The sequence below is a fragment of the Solanum stenotomum genome, chromosome 5 (assembly GCF_019186545.1).
Source record: "Solanum stenotomum isolate F172 chromosome 5, ASM1918654v1, whole genome shotgun sequence".
NCBI classification, from domain to species: domain Eukaryota; kingdom Viridiplantae; phylum Streptophyta; class Magnoliopsida; order Solanales; family Solanaceae; genus Solanum; species Solanum stenotomum.
Genome location: NC_064286.1, coordinates 38,720,032 through 38,746,363, shown reverse-complemented (window position 1 = coordinate 38,746,363; position 26,332 = coordinate 38,720,032). Strand labels below are relative to the sequence as shown.

The 26,332-nt window shown below is 33.8% G+C and overlaps 1 protein-coding gene and 1 pseudogene across 1 annotated transcript; both read left to right on the top strand.

Moving 5' to 3' along the window:
* Nucleotides 1–1,497: 1,497 nt before the first annotated feature.
* Nucleotides 1,498–5,030, top strand: LOC125863935 (uncharacterized; annotated as a pseudogene).
* Nucleotides 5,031–17,393: 12,363 nt separating this feature from the next.
* On the top strand, nucleotides 17,394–17,789 carry LOC125863934 (lectin 9-like). The gene has a single exon (XM_049543902.1). The coding sequence runs from the start codon at nucleotides 17,394–17,396 to the stop codon at nucleotides 17,787–17,789; it is 396 nt and encodes a 131-aa protein (XP_049399859.1).
* Nucleotides 17,790–26,332: the final 8,543 nt, after the last annotated feature.

Below are 26,332 nucleotides of genomic sequence, written 5' to 3'. Positions count from 1 at the left end.
TTTTCATATTACAAGTCTATTTGTCACGTGTATTGTCATATTATTTAATATTTTCGTATTACGAGTCTATCTGCCTTCAGTATTCTTACGTTTATTTAATATTTCATATTATGTCAATTTGTTGCTAGATTTACACATATATGGCTATATCAGGAGGAGATCCTTGAAATAACATAAAGTTATATATGTGTGACCTATATGTCACCAGTTTGAGCCACGGAAGAAGACACTAATGTTTGCACTAGGGTAGGCTATTTACATCACGCCCATTGCCGTCGGGCCTTTCCCTGGACCCTGCTAACATGGAATGACATTGCTTAAAAGACTTTCTTAAGGGGGACAAAAAATCAAGACCACTATATTTGGGGACAACTTGTGAAATTTTCTGAAGTTCGATGACATATTTGAGCTTTTTCTTTTTAATAAATGACCTTTTTTTTAAAAAATCTCTTACATGTTTTACATACCTTTCAGAAACAGTCTAATGATCCCTTTCGATCAAGCTGATAATCATATGAGAAATTTCTGACTACGATCTAAAATTATGTAAATTATTACAAACATCAGACAATAGCATATTATGGTGTATCTAAGGTTGAGAAATATATGAGCAGACATTATAGACAATCTAATATTATCCGGGAGGATAATTTCTCAAGGGTTATATTTTGGGCAAAGTTCACACAAGTACAAAATGTAAATGGTAATCTATTTGCTAAATAACTCAAATAAATAAGAAAAAATGACATAAATAGTCGTTTATCAAGATAATGACCCACACATAAATACTCTCACCAGTTTCATGCCATTAAATGTTGAAGAAGAAGTCTGCTAAGTTAACAACACATCACGAGTAAAGACTCAAGAGCTAATACAGATAGGCCCTCCCCTGATATTCGATCTAAATACCGCAAAGCACATCAAGGAAGAGATTACCCAGGAAGTTGCAGAATCCATTTAGGAAGCTGAGTACTAATGACTGTTTTCTATCCATCGTGAAATTGATCAAAGTTAATTTTCAAATTATTTTCTAAGGTTCGTGATTAATGAATTACTCCTATGAAAGGAATATATGGATTCTCAAATTTCTGTCTGCTTTTCTGCATTTGTATTTGCAAGAAAAGATTCGTTGATACTTGTGCAAATGATTCAAGAATCAGGACCAAAAGTTGGATTTGCTGATTTAGTTACTTAACCGTGTATACAATTCTACACTGTCGATGAATATTAGTTAAACTCATATTTTTTTCCACACATCACATAACATAACATTCTTGGAATTATTATCCTGAATTTAAATGCCAAAATGACACATTTTTCCTTTTTTATAACTCTTCTCTTAAATAAGTTTAAAATTTAAAAATAGTAATAATTTCCTCTGATTCCCGCTCAAAGTTGGAATAGAAAACCTAATTAGTGTCTTTATAAGGTGTTACTGCCTCTCTCTTTTTCAACATTTTATTTTCTTGAAAATTGTATCTTTCCCTGGTTTCTTCGATGGTTGATCAAAGGCCTTTGCTTAGCATGAAAAAGACTTTCTTTTACAATTTCTTTCCATCAAAAGTTGAAGAAGAAGCTTGCAAAGTTAAAAACACTCCACATGTTGTGACTCGAGAACTAGTGGAGATAAGGGACTTATACCCTACCCTAAAAATTGATCTGCAAAATCCATGGCCAATCAAGAAAAATATAGCCCATGACGAGATCGTTGTTGGAATGCTGATGATTCCATTATTCGAGATGTTTGAGTACATCCTTCGATACTGGACTTTGGACACGGCCAAAACTTTGGAAAATGACTGCAGTGTGTGTGTTGACATGTGGGATGTAACTGAGGGGAATGTCTCTAAGAAGAATGAAGGTGGAAGTGTTTGGCTCAGGAAGGTGTACAATGATGATTTTTCTCTTTGGTGCATTAAATTGTTCAAGGATTGCGGATTGGGCAATGGTGACAAAATTGGGCTTTATGGGATCCTAGATTTTCCTGTTTAGTGTTCAAATTGCTTTCTCAGGTTGGCTCTTAGTGGAAAGTTCCAATAGTTTAGGACTAGAAACAACATAATATCATAGTCTTTGGTTTAGTATTACTCTTTCATATAATTGTAATAGTTGAAGACATAATTATGAAATTGGAATTCTAGAAGTTCCCAATTTTGTCTACGCAATTCCCTTTTTGCACTTGTGTTTTCATTCCCTATTATTATAGTGTTCTTTTAAGTTTGTATAATAGTTTAGATAGTTGTGATGTTCTTTGTCAACCTAGAAATAAGCTTAATGTGAGAAATAAGGTGATATACTCACAAAAAATGCCTAGAAATAAGGACCTAATGTGACCTAATTAAGGACCCCATTTTGGCACACCCTCCATGGTACAAGATTACCCCTTAATTAATTGTATATGGATTTCGTACGATAGAGTGCAATAAATAAGATATCTATAGAAAATAAGAGTACAAAGTATTAGGGCATGTTTGAATAAAGGAATGTGATTTCTAAATTGAACAGAGATGTATTAAGTTAAGACAACTAATTTTGTAACAATTTAGGGTCTAAACTCTTTCAATCATCTGACTGAAAGCTTTTGCATTAGCACCAGAATAATGCTACATTCATTTAAGTCTTTGTTTCCATTTTTCTGCATAATCGAAGTTGCTCGATGCTCAACTGTTTCTGAAAATCCTAGCTAATAACTAGAGCGAAAGAAGGATAGAAGAAGACTCTTGAAATGTCAGTAGAGCAAAATAAATATCCCTAATAGTAGAGTCCATACCTTAAATAAGGGAAAAAGAGGTTAATTCCTATTACAACTCAAGTTGTTTGATCTTGAAAGGTCTTAAAGAAAGCACATTCTTTTTTAGTCCATACCTTTTTTTGCATTTTTACTTGAATTTGCCGATATTATTGATCATCTTCACACCTCAATTTTGTTGATCTAAATTTATATTGTACTTGAATTCTAGTAACCAAGTGTCTGCATTAGCATTAGTCAATGTGGTTCTCCACGATTCATCTAACAGAATATTCACAGTAACATAAAAAAGACAGTGTCCAATTTGCTGATTTTAGGGCTAGTGACTGCACTAAATGCAGCAAGCAGATTCATGATTTTCTTGAAAATTGTATTCATTGTATGGATATTGTGAGTAGTAATGACTATTCTCTATCCATTGTGAAATTGATCAAGGATCGCGGATTGGGTTTTGGTGATGGAAATGGGTTATATCGGCATCCTAGTTTATTATCAAGGTTTATTTTTAGATTACTTTCGAAGGTTCATAACTCAAGAATTAGGCTAGTATTTTTTCTTTCGTACTTATGATTGGAATATCACGCACACACTCACATGTAGAAGATTACCCCAAGTTTGTCTTCTCGCATCATATCTGCAACATATTCCTTAATCATCAGGGTTGAATCTTTAAGTTGATGTCTTCCGTATTGTGTGATTGACTTTAATGAAGCAAAACTGTTTGGGATCTCCACAATACTTCTATTCCTTGTGCATGGAAAAGATTCCTCTGGGTTTTCCAAACAGAAAAGGTTGAGCTGATATAATTTTCTCAAATTCTCTAACTTTGTGTCCTCTTATAACACATTTAGTTCAAATACAGAATAATCATCAATTCTCATATGTACTAGCTTAGCAAGTCTCCAAATACTTGGTGATAGTACACTGTTTGATCTGTTATTCACCACCAGAGTTTTTCAGCAAGTCTAGTGTTACAAACCTTGTTTCACTAGTTTTCTCCGCTGATTGATTTCTCCTCTAAGTTGCAAACAATAATGGATACCTTTCTGGTAAGTGTTCCAACACATTCCATAAGGAGGAACAATTTGTCATAAGACTTTTCTAATGGGGAACAAAAAATCAATAGCACTATGTTTAGGGTACACCTTGTGTAATTTTCTGAAGTTCGATAGCGTATTTGAGCCTTTTTCCTTTAATAAATGAGCTTATTTAAAAAAAATCTCATAAACGATTATGTACTAATGTGCCGCAAGTTATAAAAACTTATTATAAGAGTCCAAAATAAACAATTAAAAGACTTAATAACTGTCTGGTTGTTTATGTAGAGAAGGGGCAAGGCAGTTAAAAGAGGGTGTTTAGGAAAAGGAAAAGGCAATTCTGGGAGAGCTCTAGCCTCTCAAATGTCTATAAAGGTTGTGATCTAGTTAATCGTAGATTATGTATTATATAATAAAATTCATTCATGTCTTAGGATGAAATCTGTGGTATTGGCAGTGTCCTAGTGATTGTATTTTAGATTTCTTGTGTAATATCAATGTATTTGGTGTGAAACATCAATATCTGTTCCTTTATTTACTTTTTTAACAGTAAAATCTATCAATTTGGTATTAAAGCAGCAACTTTCTGGGATGGTGAATATAATGGAGAGATGAGTCGAACAAGTGGAGACTAATTTGACAGGGGTAAGAGAAGATGTCAAAAAACCGGAAGGAAGGTTTCAAAAAATAAGAGAGTCTCTTGCGAGAATTGAAGCACATGGGAGAACCATGATGGGAGAATCATCCTTTTCTCTAACTAGATTCATCTTAAACTAAGAAGAGGGAAGTGATGTCAACTTGGCTGGAGAAAAAAAGGGGAAGAAATATTGGAAACCACAACTACCAGTTTTCAAAGGAAAGGATCCTTCAGGATGGATTTTCAATGTGGAACGACATTTTGGAGTAAATGAAGTTTCTGAAGAGAAAAGATTACAAGCAGCTGCAGGTGTTTGTTTGGAAGGAAAGGCCTTAAATTGCTATTATTGGATAGGGTCTTGGCAACCAATGTTAACCTGGGAAAACCTCAAAGAGAGTTGTTGAACCGATTTTATCATTCTCAAATGATCAATTAGTATGTTGTTTTAATGGGGCTGAAGCAGGTTACGACAGTAACCGCATTTCATGAAGAATTTGAAAAGGTGTCAGCGTCTAAGCAGGAGGTGTCTGATGGATTGTTATCTGGCGTATTTTTGAATGGGCTAAAAGAGGAAATTTGTACCTTGTGTAATTTTCTGAATGTCTAGAAAGGTTGTGATCTAGTTAATCGTAGGTTATGTATTATATAACTAATATTAATTCATGTCTTAGGGTGTTATTTATGGTGTTGGAAGTGTCCTAGTGATTTCTTGTTGTAATATCAATGTATCTAGTCTGAAACATCAATACTTGTTCCATTATTTACTATTTCAGCAGTAAAGTCGATATGTGCCCTTTTGAGCAAGCTGATAATCTTATGAGAAAATGTTCGACTATGATCTAAAATTATGTAAGTTCTTACTAACATGAGACATTAGCCTATCATGTTGTATCTAAGGTTGAGAAATATACGAGCAGTCGAAGCTAATACTATCAGGGAGAATATTTTCTCAAGGGTTATATATTCTACAAAGTTCACATAAGGTCAAAATCTAAATGGTAATCTATTTTCTTTAATCAGTGTAATAAATAAGAAAAAAATGACATAAAAATAGTCGTTTATCAAAATAATGATGCACAAATATATACTCTCTTAAGTTTCATTCCATCAAACCTAGAAGATGAAGCCTGCAAAGTTAACAACACATCACAGGTAAAGACTCAGAGCTAATAGAGATAGGCCCTCCTTGATATTTGATCTGAATACCGTGAGGCACATTAGGAAAAACTTTACCCAGGAAGAACTCACTTTTGAAAAGACGTGGATTCCATTTTCTGCCAATTTAAGTACATTCTTCCACGCTGGAATTTAGAGCTGGCAAGAAGTTTGGTGAATGGGAATGGGGTGTCTGTTCACTTGTCAGATATAATAGAGAAGAATGACACTAAGAAGTATGAAGATAAAAGTTTTACTTTTAGGAAGTTGAGTTATGATGACTATTTTCTATCCATCGTGAAATTGATCAAGAATCGCGGATTGGATGTTGGTGATGAAATTGGCTATATTGGTATCCTGATTTGTCAAAGTCAATTTTCAAATTATTTTCTAAGGTTCGTTATTCACGAATTAGACCTGTATTTTTTCATTTGGACTTCTGATTGGAATATCTGGATTCTCAAAAAAAAAATTTATACTTTTCTGTACTTGTATTTGCAAGATAAAATTGGCTGACAGTTGTGTAATGATTCAATAATTAAGACCAAAAAAGTTACTTGACTGTGAAAAATTGTCGACACCGTCTATGGACATTATTTAAATTCTTATTTTTGTCCACATTACGTAAAATAACAATCTTGGATTTATTATCCTAAATGTAAATGCCAAAATGACACATTTATTCTATTTTATAACTCTTCTCTGAAAGCACCTTAAAACAAGTTTAAAATTTAAAAATAGTAACAATTTTCTCTGATTCCCGCTCAAAGTTGGAATAGAAAATCTAATTTGTGTCAAGAATTCCTTATCAAGAAATTTGGACTTTAATTTAGCTAATTTGTAATAGTAAGAACAATTGGGTTGATGATACCACCAACTAAATATAAAGATTTGGTTATCAACTATCCCAATTGAACTACAATATAGACGTAATCAAGAGTTAACAAGCAACCTAGGGGTGCTGGGATTTGAAATTGATATCACATAGGGGTAATTGTGCTACTCTATAGTGATGAACATTCATGAATAGGCTAAGTCATCTTCATTAACTCTAATCATCTTTCGATCTCAAAGAATCTATGCATATAATCTCCTTTCGGTCTTATCTAAACAACCCAATACCTTAATCTATTCTCTCTTTCAAGAATAGGGAAAATAGATCCAACCCATAATCTCTTTTTCAAGCAAGTCACAAACATCAAACCTAAATTGCTAGTATTGAACTAAATACCCACTCCAATTAGTCTCTTTTGAGAATCAACTAGAGAAAGTTTTCATCCCTAATCCTTAAGTTAACCTCATGGTAATTTGACCAAATTCATGTATGGACAACAACAAAACAGAGCATAGCACAATACCACTACATTAAATCAACACTCAACCCCGTTTGAGCACCCCCTAGATCTTGGAGTTTTAGGCACCCATCACAAAAATTAAAGAAAGTATATCTTCCATGAAAGCAGTCATGGGTAACTTGAAATCAAACAATTAAGAGTAAACCCACATTGGATTCAACTTCAATTTATCAAATTCAAACTCCAAGTTGTAAAACCCCAAAATCTAGAAAAGTGATTAAAGTACTCTAAAAACTCTCTAAATCTCTCAAAATAGAACTTTCTGAACTATTTTCTAAACCCTCTAAAAACTATATCCTTTGGGATATTTATAATTTTCCAAAATTTTGCCCAAATTCCATTTCACGACTGACTCAGCAAGATTAGTCGGGCTCACCAAACCTGCTCACTGAATCTCTTTTCTCTCCTCAGCTCACCTTATGATGCTCTAGGATTTGGGTGTTTGAACCTCAGTTGACGAACTCGACTGAGTCTGCCCTTCATGTTTGGCTAATCGTTGAGTACCACCTTGGTTCTTCTTTTAAGCACTAAATATTTTCTTTGCACACTGTCGCTTTGGGCGATGTACATCAGGATCGCCATTCTCGTTCGGCACATCGCCGTCTCTATTAGAGTCCGTCGACCACTTTTGATAGACACAAGTGTTATACACTATCAATTTGGGCGAGCTCGTTCTCATTTGGCGATCCGCCTTTCATGTTAAGCGATCAATAATATTTACTTTGCACTTATTTTTGCATTTTTGGCTATTCTTACACGCATCAGTCCTTGCCTTGTCCAATTCTCATCATAGCTGCAAATCATCAACATTCTATCAAAATAGGATAAAATTAGGCATTGAGAACACTAATTATTGAGCTAAATGGACCTTAAATGGGTGCAAATCTACCACTCATCAACACCCCAACTTAAACTTTTACTTGTCCTCAAGTAAATCAAGAACACAAAAAACCTCAAAAAGGGTATCTACAACAGTACTTAATGAGAGCTAACATGCAAGTGCCAAAGCAAGACTAGTATCAATATCATGTCACACTTAACCATGATCACAAAGCTTCAAATGATGACTAGCTAGTCTCAAAACAAGCTCAAGCTTACTTTAGCCTCCTATCTAATTAATGCAAGCACATGTTTTAAAAAATGCATTCAAGTGCCCTCTCATCAAGAATGATTTCATGTTCTCACAAAGCAAATCAACAAAGGTTGTCATGACCCAAAGTATACCCCAGACGTGACATGGCGTATAGGACCCCGAGAGGCCCTACACAAGCCACTTAGAATACATCATACAAGTGATAGAATGTAACGATTTTAAAAGACAGTTTATATCATAAAAGAGTTTGTCAAAATGGGTGGAAGTCTAACAATATCTCAAGCCATCTAATACAAAAGAGTAATCGAGACGTAACCTGTACATCAGGTTCAAAAATGAAATGAAAAGACAATACAAAATAAAGGCTTGGTCCTTGGAACATGAGGACTCACCAATCTTCAAACTTCTATTAAAGGATCCCTAGCCACAAAGATGCAGAATAGAAGGGCCGGACCGTACATTAGTAAAACAATATGCAAGAGTATGCGTTAGTACAAAAATGTACCAAGTATGATAGCAATGCATAAAAGTCATGAAATCATGCTTAAAGGACATTTTCTTAATATGCAAAGACCAAGTCAAAAAATAAGATCAGAGGGTTAGAAAACAAAGTTGTAATCATGATCAATGCAAGTAAAATCATATTTTGAACACATGTGAGATACTTCTTGAAGTAATCTTAGTTTATTATTGTTGGAAGTAGCCTCAACCGACATAGAAACCATGTGAGCTATAACATAGAGTCCGGTGTCTCCCACAACGAAAAGAGGTGTCCTACTTGCCAAGGTAAGACCATGAACATTTAGCTTAGGTAGATCCACTAGCTAATGTCTATGTAAGACAACATCCTATGGGGGAACATAGGTATGGGATAAGGATATTGCTACTAGAAACCTAGCCTCAACTACGGGAGAGCTTCCATCTCAATATCCTCTCAGTGCTAAGCATAAATCCACAGAGTAGTTATTAATATTAACCTGTATTATCTTTAAGAAATGTGGGTAGTATACACTTGTCTTAGCATGGGATATATCCTCAGATCATGCGTGATAAAACCTTTCACCATCCATGATCTTTTCAGAATAGCTTTTAAGGTCCATAGTCATTCACTTCATGCTAGAAATACCCTACTACTAATGGAGATAGTTTTGAAAATGTGGTCTATAATCATTGATGCATATCTTGGATACCATCTAATCAAGACCTAATTTAGGAAAATAGCCTGAAAAGCATTAAGGGCAAGTCTAGATGTTGTTCATATCATGTGGCCAAACCTCATAGAACATATAGCTATCTTCATCTATAAGCTTACTTGGATCATAAACATACTTCGATAAACATGCATTCTTTCCAATAATTCATAAGTTTCATCATATTTTCAAACTCAAAGCATCTTCAAATTCATTTATATCTATTTCATAAAGAGAAGACATGCATATTTTCATAAATTCATTTTTTATGGTTTAAGACCCACATTATATCATCATAGCTTTGAAAACATTGTTTATGCATGGGTTCATGGGAAATCAACTTAAAGGCATGCAATTTCTTCAATTCATGCATAAAAAGTCATGAAACAATCAAGTGAATAAACATTGAAAGGAACCCGTGACATGGAAGAAAATCCTGACTTAAATTGGAGATTTCTAACTTTGTAAATTGGAGAATTTAGGAACCCTATGGAGGAAAGGGCTCGATAGGTGAACATTATAATACCTTAGAGTTCAAAGCTCACGAGCAATGGTGAATTGAGGACTTGATCTTGAAACCCTAACTTGACTTCTTATTCTTCGTTAGAGAGAGAAATATTTGAGATGAGGAGCTTGATCAACTTTTTTGAAATTTAAGACAATGAATTGAGTTTGGGTGATTTGGGGGTTTAAAATCATTGTATAGAGCCTTGGGTAGAAGGCAACACGACATAGTATTGGGTTAAAACGATTGGGAAAAGACCCAAAAGCCCCATTAAAATAATTATTGGACCTCACTAATGGCTGAACCTACGGTCCGTTGGTTAGACCACAAACCGTCCTGGTCAGCCGTGGATAGAACTAGAGATTTCCCATTTTGGACCCCCATTGATGGAACCGATGTACAGTCCGTGGGTCCATTTACGGGCCATACATCCCATTGTGGGTTCCAACTTTTTATCTTAAAATCTCACTATGGGCCAGACCTACCTACGACTCGTGGATAGGAAAACAGACCGTCTTGATTAACCGTATGAAAAATACTTAAACCTTGACTTTTTAGGAAAAAATGGACTAATCAACAACGGGCTTACCTACGGTCCGTGTATCAGACCACGGATCGTTGGTGGCGTCCGTCAGCACCGATGCCAAATTATTAGGTAAATCAAGCTCATAAGCAACTTTGCCAATACACCTCAAAATCTGATATGAGCCCACATATCGGGGACTAAGCTTCCCCTTTTTCTAAAATCTCATCACACCTTTCATGAGTAAAATTTTTAAGTAGACCCAATCATTTACCTCAAACTCAAGATTTGTTCTTCTAACATCGACATAGGATTTTTGTCGACTTTGAACCATTTTTAACCTTTCTCTAATAAGTTGAACTTTCTCCATTGCCTAATGCACCAAATCAGGACCTATCAAAGCAATTTCACCCACCTCTAACCATCCTTTAGGATACCTCCTACCATATAGAGCCTCAAATAGAGCCATACCAATGCTTGAATGATAACTATTATTGTAAGGTGTTGATGATCATGGGAGTGAAGCCGGTGGAAAAGGCGGAATTGATCTATTATCAACTTAAGGTTGTTTCTCAAGTTTGGTTCAAGCAATAGAAAGAAGAGAAGGCGGTGGATGAGGGTCCTCTTGATTGGGATAAATTTAAGGTTGCTTTTCTTGATAGGTTCTTTCCCTTGAGATGAGGGAGGCAAGGGTACTTTCATTTATTAACCTTCGTCAAGAGGATATGAGTGTGAAGGAGTATGGTTTAGAATTTACACATTGTCTAAATATGCTCTAACTATGGTTGCCAATCCAAAGGCAAGGATTAATATGTTTGTGTTGGGTGCTTCCGACTTATTGGTCAAAGAATGCCTAACTTCCATGATTGTTAAGAAGATGGATGTCTCCCTTTTGATGGTTCATGCACAACAAATAAAAGAAGAAAAACTTAAGGGGAAAACTAAGGATTCAAAGAGGGCAAGAAGGGATGATAGCGAGTTCTCACATTCAAGGGGTAAGGGTAGTAGTGAGCAAATATGGCTCGAGTGTCGGGAATGTGGAAGAAGACATAAGGGTGAGTGACTAGCTAGTTCAAATTCATGTTTTGGTTTTGGAAAAATGAATCATAAGATAAGGGATTGTCCTTCGGTTGGTGAGTGACTAACCGATTCAAATTCATGTTTTGGTCATGGAAAAATGAATCATAAAATAAGGGATTGTCCTTCGGTTGCTAGAAATGAGGGAGATAATCATCGATGTGCTCAACCTTACCCTTCCTCAGGTCCTAGTGGTGGTCAGAAACAAGATATGTTTTATGCTCTTTAAACTCGACAAGATCGTGAGGGTTTCCCAATGCAGTAATTGGTGAATTATGGTCTTTTAGCTTGTGGTTATGCATTGCTTGATATTGAGTGTTTCGTTGGGTATGGTAAGACTCCATGTATGGTTATTGTGTTTGGAATAGTCCTTGAAATCCTTGTGGAAACATCTTAAGTGTTTACTTGTATTAGTAGTTTAGTGGTTGTTAAGACTTTGGTGTTATGGTTGGGTTGAGGGAGATGGATTTGAAAAGACTAGTGGGGTTTGCTCCCAAGGGAGAGATAGTGTGCTTCATGGCTGATGTGAGCAGAACTATATTGATTTTGGAAGAGTTCCTTGTTATGGTGGGGTGTGTGAAAGTTCCATTGCAATGTGATGTCTTAGTGTCCCTATCCTTTTCCTTCTATCTTCGGGTCTAGCTTGAAGTCTTAGCCCTCATGGTTCACTATTTAGGACTCGTGTGTCTTAGTCATCCTGATACATGCATGCTCAAATAAAAAATTGATTTAGCTTAATTGATTGCTTCATGTTTATGTGCATAAATAAAAAATTGATTTAGCTTAATTGATTGCTTCATGTTTATGTGCATTTGAGTATGAGTTGCATATAGACCATATGAAATGATGTTTTGAAGATGCTTTAGAATGGAGTTGATGCTTCCTCCTCGGATATGTGCATTTATATGATTGCATTCATGTTGGGCTGTTAGGTTAAAGATCCTATAATCCTTATTATGTCTTGAATCTCATTAAAGGACGAATGATCCCAAGGGGAAGATAATGTAACACCTCGGATTCAAAATTTAAAAATTCTATAAAAGACTTTAAAAAACAATAAATATGATAAGTTCTCACGAAAAAAGGAATCACATGACACTCTCTTTTTTTTTAGAACTATCTCCAATTTGTATTAAAATTTAAATTTTAGATCTTTATCTTTTATTTTTAATAAAACTAATTAAATTATCAATTCAAATTTTAAATAATTTTATAAATGACTTTAAAAAGTTTATGATTATTATTATTATTATTAATATGTCGTTATCTCTTAAAACTAATAAATTACTATATCGTTTTAAGTTTTCTATGACTTTAAAAATAATCCATATATAGGACACACGTAAACAGTGGGAGAACTATTATTATGATTGTTATTATTATTATTATTGTTCTTGTTATATTATCATGATAAGTTTTCACAAAAAAAGTAATCACACATCCTATTGTTTAGAATTATCTCCAAAACGATTTGTAGTAAAATTCAAAATTTTGATCTTTATCTTCAAAACTATCTACCTTCTCAATTCAAAATTATTTAAAATTAATTTTAATATTTAATAAATTATGTTTTTTGTGGTGCTGACACGTAAGCGTTTTCACCTCTCCTATTATATAGATATATATAGATTAGATATAAAATGTGTTTAAAAAATTTCAAACAAAAAATTACTCTTTCTATAAATTTGGGGGCTCAGTGCCACATGTTATTTTTTAATTAGTCATTTTACCATGTCAATGCAAGTGCAAGTGTATCACACACTCTTCAAATTCTTTTGCTGATTATCAAAAAATGTCTAATAGGAACAATTTTTGGATAGGTAAAAATATTCGATGGATACTAGACTTAGTTGAGATGTCTAAATGAGTTATGTGGATAATTTTAAGAAATCGTCGATGACTTAAGCCTTTAATTTTTGTGAAATGAAAATGTATCTTTTTTCTTTTGTCACTTTGGTGTTACACTTTCAACCTCATTCTACAGTTTTGATATTTATTTCATTAATTGGTATCCTCTTTGAATTTTAGAGACTACGAGGATAAAAACATTGAAATGTCATTGTAGACATTGAAATTTTGTCGTGTTCAATTCTAATTGGGACTCTATAATATGTGTTCAATTCTAATTAGGATTCTTGGAGGTTAAATCCTAAACCCTAGTTCATGCCTATATAAAGGGTGCTATATTCCCTTTAAAAGGCATCTCGAAAATTCCACCACAAATTCATGGAATATTCATAAAGAGATCGAATCTCAAAATATCTCATAAACTCTTGGGTATTGGGTATTTTTAAAGATCAAGATCTCGAATATTCCATAAAAGTCATGGAATATTCATATAGAGGTCAAATCTAAATCATCCTAGTTTGAGAAATACGCCACTAACGGTTCTCGAATCATGGATAAATCTTAGGAGAGTAGAATCAAGGGAGGAACAAAATTGTACCCGCACTATTATCAATAAAATATTCATGTTTCTTCAAATTTTATTTGTGTGGTTGATTTATTTTTATTTTTAATATGTTTAAAATGTGTTGCAAACAAATTGACACGCCCAGTGGGACCAAATCTACCCTTCATCTCTTCTCTTATAAATCAACTTTAAAAATCTGATGTTGCGAAGGTGGAAGAATGAGTACTTCAAGTCTCATTTTCATCAAGTCTACACTCCGACAAGCCTTGAAGCAGGGGCATTTGTAGACATTGAAATTTTGACGTGTTCAATTCAAGTTGGGACTCTACAATATGTGTTCAATTCCAATTAGGATTCTTGGAGGCTAAATCCTAAACCCTAGTTCATGCCTATATAAAGGGTGTTATATTCCCTTTAAAAGGCATCTTGAAAATTCCACCACAAATTCATGGAATATTCATAAAGAGATTGAATCTCAAAATATCTCATAAACTCTTGGGTATTGGGTATTTTTAAAGATCAAGATCTCGAATATTCCATAAAAGTCATGGAATATTCATATAGAGGTCAAATCTAAATCATCCTAGCTTGAGAAATACGCCACTAACGGTCCTCAAATCATGGATAAATCTTAGGAGAGTAGAATCGGAATAGAATTGTACCCGCAATCTTGATGAATAAAATTATGTTTCTTCATATTTTTTTGTGATTGCAATTTATTTTCTGTCACATTAAAATTTGTTGCAAACAGTCATCTTTACGTAAAATGCTTGCTTGGCTGAGAAAGAGGAATGTTTTATTAGGTACTGCAAGTTAATTTTATATTTCACTTAATCTGATAAAGCATTTCTAAATCTAAACAAACAATCCTATTTGTGCTCTATTTGGGGTTTTGTAATAATATATATGTTTCTTCATATTTTTCTAGTAAATTTGTTAAATATTTTTACATGCATTTATTAAATTTAGAGCAAGAATTCACTTGCATACTATAAGAGGCTAGTATATCGTCCCTCTAATTGTGTTTTTAATGAATAAATTCAAATAGTAAAATTTGCGAAATTTTGATTTTTTTCTCCCTCCGTTCAATAATAGTTGTCCACTATATTATTTTTGGAATGTCCATCAATACTTGTCCACTTTATAAAATCAATGTATAATTTTACACTTAATTCCTAATTTACCCTTATCACTAATTATAGTTATTTCCTTATTACAGTTTTTAAGACATTATATTTATTATTTTCGAATGGTGATATAATAAAATTAACCTTCTATTTATAGTTTCTTAAAAAATGTGCAAAATCAAGGAATAGTGGACAAGTATTGTTGGACAGAGAAAAATATTATTTTCGATTTCATAAGTTAAAACTTTTAAAACATGCAGAAATTTTATAATAACTAGTAAAATCACCCGCGCTTCGAGCGGAAATTTATGATCACTGAATTTATAAAATAATAATGTCATTAAAACTAAAACACTATATTATCTTACATACAAGATTACATATAACAAACATTAATAATGTAAAGGAAGCCGATATTGATAATTATAACATCTTATCATTTATCCTTCAATCAAGCATCTTTAATTTGATTTTATAATTTATCTTTTTGCCCAGGAAGTGTTATTACTTGATATTTTTGGAGATTCAAATGAACATCAACCATACCGGAGATATTAAATTTTCTAATAAATAAAAAAATCGTTGATGAAGGGATAAATAAATTTTAAAGGATGAAAAAAATGAACAAATATTCTAATTCTAACATGTAGAAAGTTCAGCTCTACCTTTTGCTTTGCATATATCATTTTAAAGTTTCTCATTTAAATGTATCATAAGTAATTATTAAAATGAAAGATTAAAGGGAGAATGTATCATATTGGACAATAATTCAACTTATTATATATACTTGAAAGGGAAAAAGATTACACAAATTATTCAGTTTGTTTGGGTACTTTTTTTAACTCAACATACCAGAGTGATGAAGTTCAATTTGAAACTACACCTCTATTCCAATCACAGTGTCGAGAAACACATCTATTACTTCAAGAAAGTTTTTATAACTTGCAGTAAACTTGAGAATCTGTCCATACCTCATATTGAATATGAGCAATTAATTTATTGTGTAGTTATGTATGTCTTTGGGATTTAAAGAGGCTCCAATCTAGTCATATTGCTCTATAGGTCATCCGGCACATCCTTGAACCCATGTCAAAAGTTTATTAATTTTTGTCTTCTTTTCCTGGTTCACTTCGCACATCAAGGTGCGATAAAGTTTTTAAGGTCTTTCTGTCCTTACAATGACATACCAAATTTGAATTTTGTCTTCAAGAGATAATAGTATAGATCTTTAAGAATTTTTTTTACTATACCTTCAACAATTTCAGTAGAGAAAACTTGCGTGAATACTCAATTAACGTGTGTTGTTTAATCTGTACAAACAAATACTTAAACAATAATTTACAGAAACATAAACAACAAAGTTTAAAACATGTACTCAAAAAAACAATTAATAACGTAAGTATAAATTAATAACCGTAAAAAAATATACCAGGATCTGTAACAATAGGATGAAACAAAAAGAAAAAAATTGTACAGGAATATTTAATTGTATAGAAGAAGAAGAAGAAGAAGAAGTTCAGAATTTTTGTTGTTTTAAAATAAGAGGAAATCCCTCTATTTATAGCTAGACAACAAAGGGTAGTGTGAACAAATGTTTATTGTACCTTATTGGAAAGGTCACAACTCTTTGGAAAAGTTACAACCCTTCGGAAATGTCATAACCTTTCATAAAAGACACAACTTTTCATAAATGTCACAACTCTTCATAAAAGTTACAACTTTTTATAAAAGTCGCAACTTTTCATAAAGTAACAACTTTTCATTAAAGTCGCAACTTTTCATGAAAGGGAAGGCTAGTTTTGTAAATATATAAATTAAAAAAGGAATCCTGGTTTGTGGTAGCGCCACAGGCAGGCCTAGAGTTCTCTTTTAATTAGGGGCCAACGTGCAACACACGTTCCTAGAAACTAGTCCTCTAATAGCATCATTGTAGCATTCTTACACACAAAATTATAAAGATGAGAATAACAATAAAAAAATAATCTAGAAGAAAAGAGACTTTGAGTCTTCCCATCACACGTTTTCTCAATATAGTTTAAAATAACTTTCTATATAATTTATCATCAATGACAAAATAAATAAGTGTCACAATTGCAAGAATGTATGTTTACCCACTTAATGCAATAAATAATAAATATTTTATTTTAAGTCAATATATATAGTATATAACCAAAAGAGCCTTAGTAACTTCATAAATTTATTAAAATATATATTTAAGTTTCTTACAAAAATATTATCGAAATAGGGTTTAATTAAAGGGTCAGATGATCAATCAAATTTTTGATGGAGTAAACGGACTAGGTGGTCAATCAATTAACCCTTTCCATAATACTTTATTTCTAAAAAAGAATAAAAATTGGAGTAAACAGACTAGTTGGGTCAATTAATTAGCGTGAGAGAAGGAGAGGAAATAAAGTATACTCGTTGCTTCCTCGAAAATAAGGATATAGAAAATATAAGGACTTTTTAGCCACTTGAAAATATAAAACATTACTTTATTATTTTGACTAGCGTAGCAACATTTGCCTAACTATGGCTGTTTTTGCATCTTTATCATACCTTGTTTTGATAATCCCCTTTGTCACTTCACTATCCTTCAATTTTGATAGTTTTAGTACCAATGATCAGAATTTAACATATGAAGAAGATGCTTATGCAGCAAACGGTGTAATTCAGCTCACCAAAAACCAGCTGGATATTGGTTTAAACTTCAGTATAGGCCGAGCTACATATTCTAAAGAACTCTATCTTTGGGACAATGCCTCTGGGAATGTCACAGATTTCTCTACGCATTTCTCCTTTGGAATCAATTCTCTGGGTAGAAACTTATATGCTGATGGTCTTACCTTTTTCCTCGCCCCTGCAGGTTCAGTAATTCCTGATAAACACTTTGCCGCAGGAGAGGGACTTGGCCTTGCACACTACTAAAAAACTGCTTAAAAACGACGGACAGAAAAGCGACGGATGGCGTCGCTCCAAAAAGAGATGCCTTTTGCCACACTGTCCGTCGCTTTTTAATAAAAATAATTATTTTTTAAATTATTTTACAAAAAGCGACGGACGGCATCTCTTAGTCCGTCGCTTTTTTTCGCGGATTTTTGCGCTAAATATATATATAATTAATAATTATTTATTTAATATATACAGAGACGCCGTCCGTCGCTTTTTATTAAAAATAATTATATATAATTTAAAAAATAACCACATTATCCGTCATTTTTAATTTTTTTTATTTTATTAATTAGTTTTTAAAAAAGCGACGGACGGCATCTCTTAGTCCGTCACTTTTTGGTCAAAATATCTGGTCAACTATTTTTAAAAAGCGACGGACAGTGTCTCTTAGTCCGTCGCTTTTTGGTCAAAATGTTGGTCAACTATATTTAAAAAAAGCGACGGACTTAGAGACGTTGTCCGTCGCTTTTTATTAAATATCTAAAAGACATATTGCCATTTTCTTATTTTCCACTCTCTCTCTCTTCACTCTTATTCTCTCCCTTCTCTCTCTCTATCTATATATCATCTCCCTCCCCATCGCCGTCACTGCCCTTCCCCGTCGCAGTCACCGGTCGTCGTCCTCTCCCAGTGCTGCCCTTCCCCGTCCCCGTCGCCGGTCGTCATCCTCTCCCAGTGTTGCCCTTTCTCGTCGCCTGCCGCCCTTCCCCGTCGCCGATTGCCGTCGCGCGTTGCAGGTAGGGTTAAATTTTAGGTATTTTTTTTTCAATTCTAGTGATTATAATTGATTGTTTGTTAGTATATTATTGTTTTTGTTTGTTGGGTTGTGTTATTCAATTGTTAATTTGATTTGATTATTGTTAGTTAGGTATAGATAATTGAAGATTTTTATTTTAGGGTTTTTTAAAAAAAATTGGGAATTTTTAAATTGGGCATTGTTAGTTAGTGAAGAATTAGCATTTTTGTATTTTAGGACTAGTTTAAACTTGAGAATATGTAATTTGAGGTTGAATTGGGATTTTTTTGGATTTGATTTTAGGACTAGTTAGTAAAGTGTTAGTAGTTTGAAGTTAGAAATTAGTAATTGAAGTGTTATGAGTAGATGATGAATGTTTGAATGTCATGAATTTAGATGATGAATGTTTGAATGTCATGAACTTAGTACTTGAACTTGAACTTAAAATTTAAACTTGAACTTGAACTTAGAACTTAAACTTGAAATTAGAACTTGAACTTGAATTTAGAACTTAGAATTTGAACGTGAACTTAGAACTAGAGATTGAAATTACAACTTGAACTTGAACTTATAATTTGAAGTTAAACTTAGAAATTCAACTTGAAATTAGAACTTGAACTTGAACTTAGAATTTGAACTTGAACTTGAAATTAGAACTTGAACTTGAATTTAAAACTTGAACTTGAACTTAAAATTTGAACTTGAACTTAGAATTTGAACGTGAACTTAGAACTTGACTTGAATTAGAACTTGAACTTAGAATTTGAAGTTAAACTTAGAACTTGAATTTGAAATTAGAACTTGAACTTAGAATTTGAACTTGAACTTAGAACTTGAACTTGAAATTAGAACTTGAACTTGAATTTAGAACTTGAACTTGAACTTAGAATTTGAAGTCGAACTTAGAATATGAACATGAACTTAGAATTTGAAATTAAACTTAGAACTTGAACTTGAACTGTCACGCCCCAAGCCTACACCTTGGGCGGGACTGGCACTCGGAGACCATTGCTGGCCCCAAGCGAGCCCTTGGCCTAACTTACTTAACTCAGCGGAAACTTAACTCAACATAAATAACTTCATGCAATGAAAGGTCATAAAACAACCCAATTGATAATATTTTGGCCAAAAAGGCAACTCGAGTCTCAAAATAGAATATTTACATATATATACATAGATGAGAGACTCAATACTAACTGACTGACTGTCTATGAAGCCTCTATAACACTGAGATGGATGTTGGGAAAGACCCCGCAATATCCTAATAAAGCAAAACTAGGAGCACAAAATAACAGAGTCCTTCGGAAGGCAATGAGGCTCACCACTGACTCTAGAGTGCTCAGCTGGATCAACGGCGTGCTGAATGCTGATCCTGGGTACCTGTATCTGCATCATCATAAGATGCAGGCCAACTGACATCAGAACATTGAATGTATGAGTATGCGAGCTGGAAAGCTAAGCAACATAGGCTAGAAGGAAATCTGAAACTGAATAACTTACCTGGCTCAACTCAACTCAACCTGATTGACTCATTTCAAAATAAGGCAATTTAAAACAAGTGCAATATAAAGAAAAACTGTTTAAAACATGCTATAAACTCTGTGTGTATACAAAGATAAAATAAGTCTGAGATGTATGTAGAAATACAAATGAACTGATGTATATAAAAAGATACAATAATTGCTATGGGAGTTTCTCTAACCGACAACCATCACATAAGAGCTATAGTGATGATATAGCGATCAACCTCACGTTGCTAGAGCATCCTATACCCGGCCAAAGGTATAGAACCTGAACTGCCTAATGGATCCACTAGTCTAATTTGAAAATGATTCATCTAAAAGTATGAATCTCTTCTACCCATGATGGCTACATGGTTCTATGGGGGCTGTGGGTTCTTTTAACGCTCCCCCAATTCGGTGCTCAATACTATTCCCAAAAATATACTGGCTCTTATATTTTTAAAATGTATTTATTACTGCTGATTTGAGATAATTACTCAAAAACTTAGCTCAAAGGCTATCTTGGAAATCTCAGTTTCCTCTCCTGCTTCTTTTAGAAAGCGATTACTCTTTTCTGGAAAACTAGCCCGAAGGCTTTTTGGAAATCTCAGTTCCCAATCTTGTTTAAATGTGGAAACATTTCTTTAAAACTTCTTTGGGAATACTTAGTTCCCTAATAACCTTTGAGGAAAGAACTCAACTTTATACTCATGGCTTAACTTAAAACTTGAGCCTTAAAAATGAAGTTAAAACGTTTAATAAAGACTCGACAAACTTTAAGAAACTTGCCTTGACTTACATTTTAACTTCTAAGCTTGACTCTAACTTCACTTGACTTTGATTGGAACTTTCCTCGAATTGGATTATGAATTCAAGGGTAATGATCTCATGTTTATGGATGAGTTCTTGATGTTTAGACGCACCTTGGAGTATTGAAAACAACTATAAAACATAAGTACATTACCAAGGAACATGTATGAAAAAGTAGGGAAGGAATGAGGAAGACTGGCGTCCTTGGCGCTTTGAGAGGCGCGGGGCGCCAGCCTTCAGACTTCAGAGGGGCCTGCTGGGCGCTCTGCAAGGCGTGCCGCCCTAAGGGGGAAACTTCAGAACCCTGCCCCCATTGATTTTGCACCTTCTAACATCTCGAGTTTTGAATTCTCCTCACGCTTTTTCCATCACGATTTTCTCTTCGAGAACACTCGCCTCGTCGATTCTTCCCCTCGTTCTTTTTATCTTGGACATTGAGATGTTCATGCAAAGCATAGGCTAGATAGGCGGTAGACTTCACACCAACCCAATCGTGAGAAATTCCCTGTTGGGGCGCGCTGGCTGGCGCGACGCCCCAGACTTTTCCCCAGAAAACCCGACTTTTCTCCTTCATTTTTCCAACTCTAAACCACCTTAACTTCAATGGTTTTAGCCCCAAACACCTAGAATCATAAAACCCCTCAACATACAATAGATTCAACTCGAAAACACAACCGGAAACATGTCCCAAATCAACAAGAACTTCAACACAACCACAAGAATTAAACAAACACAACAAAATATTTTCTCGGAATTTAAAACGAGTTTGGCATGTGGGGGAATGAACCAACCCAACTCTATGATCTCACATACCTTATTAGGGATTACCCCCGACGAAAACCACGACGATCTTGAGGAACTTTGCTTCTTCTTCACTTTCTCCTCTTCTTTCCTTTTTCTCTCAAGAACCCTAACTCTCACCTTTTTAAAAGGGAAAACTGATGTAAAATCAGCTTAGACCCTTGATATACAACCAAAAGAAAATGTCACGACCAAAGCCTAGGGCCTAGACGTGACCGGCGAATGGGGAACCCGAAGGAACTCCAAACAAGCCTCATAGCGTATCATTACACATCCTTGGTCGCGGAAGCAATTAAAATGACCATAAGCAATAAGCATAATCAAAGGGGGAAATCGGGACTAAGGGAGCAAGAGAAAAAAAAAGGAAGAAATAATACATAAATACCATAGATGAGTCAAGCTCAAGCATAATACACAACTTGTCCAACACCACCTATAAACATGAGTACTTAGCGGGGACCAAGACAAACTACCGGGCTCACCCTCATAGTCAAAACATAACTAAAAAGAAAAGTCTTATACATAGCAAAAGATCATGAGCAACGTCCCCGGAATGGAGGACTCACCAATAACCTTGATAGGAAATCGTATTAGCCACGCGGAGGAGGATGGTCAAGCGGTGCTCCGGTCCCTACATGGTGACATCATGTAGGCATAGAGTATGCATTAGTACGTTTGAATGTACTAAGTATATGGGATGCAATGCAATGCTACAATAGATGGACATCATAGGAAAAATGCATAATCATACCCGATAGATAGCACATTAGAGAAATGATATGTATAATGATGCTTACATAAAAATCATATTTAGTGGGACGTAGTACATGTGTGGTGAGTGACCATCAATATAGTATTTCCAAGGCCTACCACCCCCTTGGAGAGGCGAAAGAGGTACAAACCCCTCAATGTGGTTACCCGGGCCTACCACCCCCCGAGCTAGGGACCAAGGTACAAACCCCTCGATATGGTTATACGGGCCTACTACCCCCCGTACTAGGCAACCAAGGTACCAACCCCTCGATACGGTTATACGGGCCTACTACCCCCCGTACTAGGCTTGGTCGACTCACAACACTATATAGAGAAAATCATATACATGTATCCCTTTCATCATCATTTCAATAATTATATAATCATCCGACTCATAGGATGTACATTGGACCTTCCATTTCCTATGAATTCTATAAATGACATTTTATCAAACACATGGTGGGCTATTGTTCATGTAGATAAAATCATGTCTTTCAAGAGTACTAAGTCCAACCAATTCCGAAATACATATAAATCAGCCCACCAACAACATACATATATATATCAACCTTCATAATTTGATCATGGAAGCATGAAAACCATAAACATCACATAATAATTCCATTTCATGATAATATGCAAAAATAGACCATAATAGAATGTGTAGTAGTAATTCCATAATTCAAGAGTTCATAAATGATCATAAGGACCCATAAACTTGAAGTAAAATAGAGGATAAATGGTTGGACTTGTGGAAAGGAAGGTTTCCACAATCAACCCACATACCTCAACTTTGGAGAATCCTTGATGAAGATTGGAATGGAGAATTGATGCTTGAGATTGAGTCTTGAATCCGGAATTAGAACTTGAGATGTTTGAATTTGGTTGAAGATCTTGGTGGAATTTTGGAGAGGGATTAGAGAGTGTTTTTGAGTGTTTTGAAGCTAGAAAGAAATATAACTAAGTATGGGACAATCCTCTTTTTTATAAAAGAAAAACGTCCAGCCCGCTACAGTAACTAAGCTTACTGGAAATTGAAATTCTGCCCGGACAGGTTTTACGAAAATGGTCATAACTCCTTCATCCTAACTCGGAATGAGGTGAAACCAATTGCATTGGAAAGATAACTCGAAGGGCTTTAATTTAATAGGTAGTGGCCCTTCCAGTTCCTTGTGTGCTAAGAGATATGCCCCTTTAAAGTTGACCCTGAAAATCGCATTTTTTGCGATTTTCGAATTTTGATACGGTTGCTCTAAAATTCGGGTTAGACCCATTTCCCACTCAATTTTACCCCTTGAATAAGAATATGAAGTCAAATTTCCGAAATCATGCACGGATTTTGAGATATATGGAAATTACAATTATAGGTGTTTCCGAAGCACATTTTCAGGCATTTTTGGGGTCGTTTCAGAAAAGGTGAGGGAAAAGACCAAACTACCCTTAAAATTTCGGATGAACTTCCCTTACCAACAATCGAACTTCGAAAAGGCATAACTCACTCATACGAACTCTGAATCGAGTAAACTCGGTGGCGTTGAAAAGATCATTCCAAGGGCTTCACAAAAATAAATGGAAATACACCTAACTCATCCTGAGATAGGAGTTATGACTGCTCAAAGTTGACCAAAAACTCAATTTTTTTTTCATACTTAACCAAATTTCCAGATTTCGAATTCTTTCCAAAAATGACTTTCCAATTACAAGCTTTTTCATAGCTATTTCAAAATGCAAGATGTTACATGAACTTAGAATTTGAACTTGAACTCAGAACTTGAACTTGAAATTAGAACTTGAACTTGAACTTGAACTTGAACTTGAACTTGAACTTGAACTTAGAACTTGAACTTGAACTTGAACTTAGAACTTAGAAATTGAACTTAGAACTTAGAAATTGAACTTGAACTTGAACTTAGAACTTGAACTTGAACTTGAACTTAGAACTTAGAACTTGAACTTGAACTTGTACTTAGAACTTGAACTTGAAGTTGAACTTAGAACTTGAACTTAGAACTTAGAACTTGAACTTGAACTTGTACTTAGAACTTGAACTTGAAGTTGAACTTAGAACTTGAACTTGAAATTAGAACTTGAACTTAGAACTTGAACCTAGAACTTGAACTTGAACTTAGAATTTGAACTTGAACTTAGAGCTTGAACTTGAAATTAGAACTTGAACCTAGAACTTGAAATTGAACTTAGAACTTGAACTTGAACTTGAACTTGAACTTGAACTTGAACTTAGAACTTGAACTTAGAACATGAACTTGAATTTGAACTTAGAACTTGAACTTGAACTTAGAACTTGAACTTGAAATTAGAACTTGAACTTGAATTTAGAACTTGAACTTGAACTTAGAATTTGAAGTTGAACTTAGAATTTGAACGTGAACTTAGAACTTGAACTTGAAATTAGAACTTGAACTTGAACTTGATCTTAGAATTTGAAGTTAAACTAAAACTTGAACTTGAAATTAGAACTTGAACTTGAACTTAGACTTTGAACTTGAAACTTAGAACTTGAACTTGAAATTAGAACTTGAACTTGAACTTGAACTTGAACTTGAACTTGAACTTAGAACTTGAACTTGAACTTGAACTTGAACTTGAACTTGAACATGAACTTGAACTTGAACTTAGAACTTGAACTTGAACTTGTACTTAGAACTTGAACTTGAACTTGGAACTTGAACTTGAACTTAGAACTTGAACTTGAAATTAGAACTTGAACTTTAATTTAGAACTTGAACTTGAACTTAGAATTTGAACTTGAACTTGAAATTACAACTTGAAGTTGAACTTAGAATTTGAACTTGAACTTAGAATTTGAACTTAAACTTAGAACTTGAACTTGAAATTAGAACTTGAACGTAGAATTTGAACTTGAACTTAGAACTTGAACTTGAAATTAGACTTTGAACTTGTACTTGAAATTAGAACTTGAACTTGAGCTTAGAATTTGAAGTTTAACTTAGACTTGAACTTGAAATTAGAAATTGAACTTGGATCTAATTAGCTTGAATATATAACTAATTAAGTTTAGAAATTAGATATGAACTTGAATTGAAAACTTGAACTTATTAAAACTTGAATATATATATATATAACTAATATTATTGGATTTGAAGTTTATATTTAACTAATTTTCAAACTTTTCGAGCTAGGCAACTGTGGAAGCTCAACATTTAAAAAAGTTGATACAAGACTATATTGCTTCTTTCGTCAAAGTAGGAGATAATGTTGGTGCTTCTAAATTTCTAAAGTTCAAGTATAATTGTTTTCAATAATGTGTTTGTGTCCATCTAGTATTGATACTTAACTTTAATTCTAGTGATTATAATTGATTGTTTGTTAGTATATTATTGTTTTTGTTTGTTGGGTTGTGTTATTCAATTGTTAATTTGATTTGATTATTGTTAGTTAGGTATAGATAATTGAAGATTTTTATTTTAGGGTTTTTTTAAAAAAAAATTGGGCATTTTTAAATTGGGCATTGTTAGTTAGTGAAGAATTAGCATTTTTGTATTTTAGGACTTGTTTAAATTTGAGAATATGTAATTTGAGGTTGGGTTGGGATTTTTTTGGATTTTATTTTAGGACTAGTTAGTAAAGTGTTAATAATTTGAAGTTATAAATTAGTAATTGAAGTGTTATGAGTAGATGATGAATGTTTGAATGTCATGAATTTAGATGATGAATGTTTGAATGTCATGAACTTAGAACTTGCACTTGAACTTAGAATTTGAACTTGAACTTGAAGTTAGAACTTGAACTTGAAATTAGAACTTGAACTTGAATTTAGAACTTGAAGTTGAACTTTGAATTTGAACGTAAACTTAGAACTTGAACTTGAAATTAGAACTTGAACTTGAACTTGAACTTAGAATTTGAAGTTAAACTTAGAACTTGAACTTGAAATT

Coding starts and splice junctions, on each gene's coding strand:
- LOC125863934 (XM_049543902.1), top strand. CDS start 17,394: ATGGCTGTTTTTGCATCTTTATCATACCTTGTTTTGATAATCCCCTTT.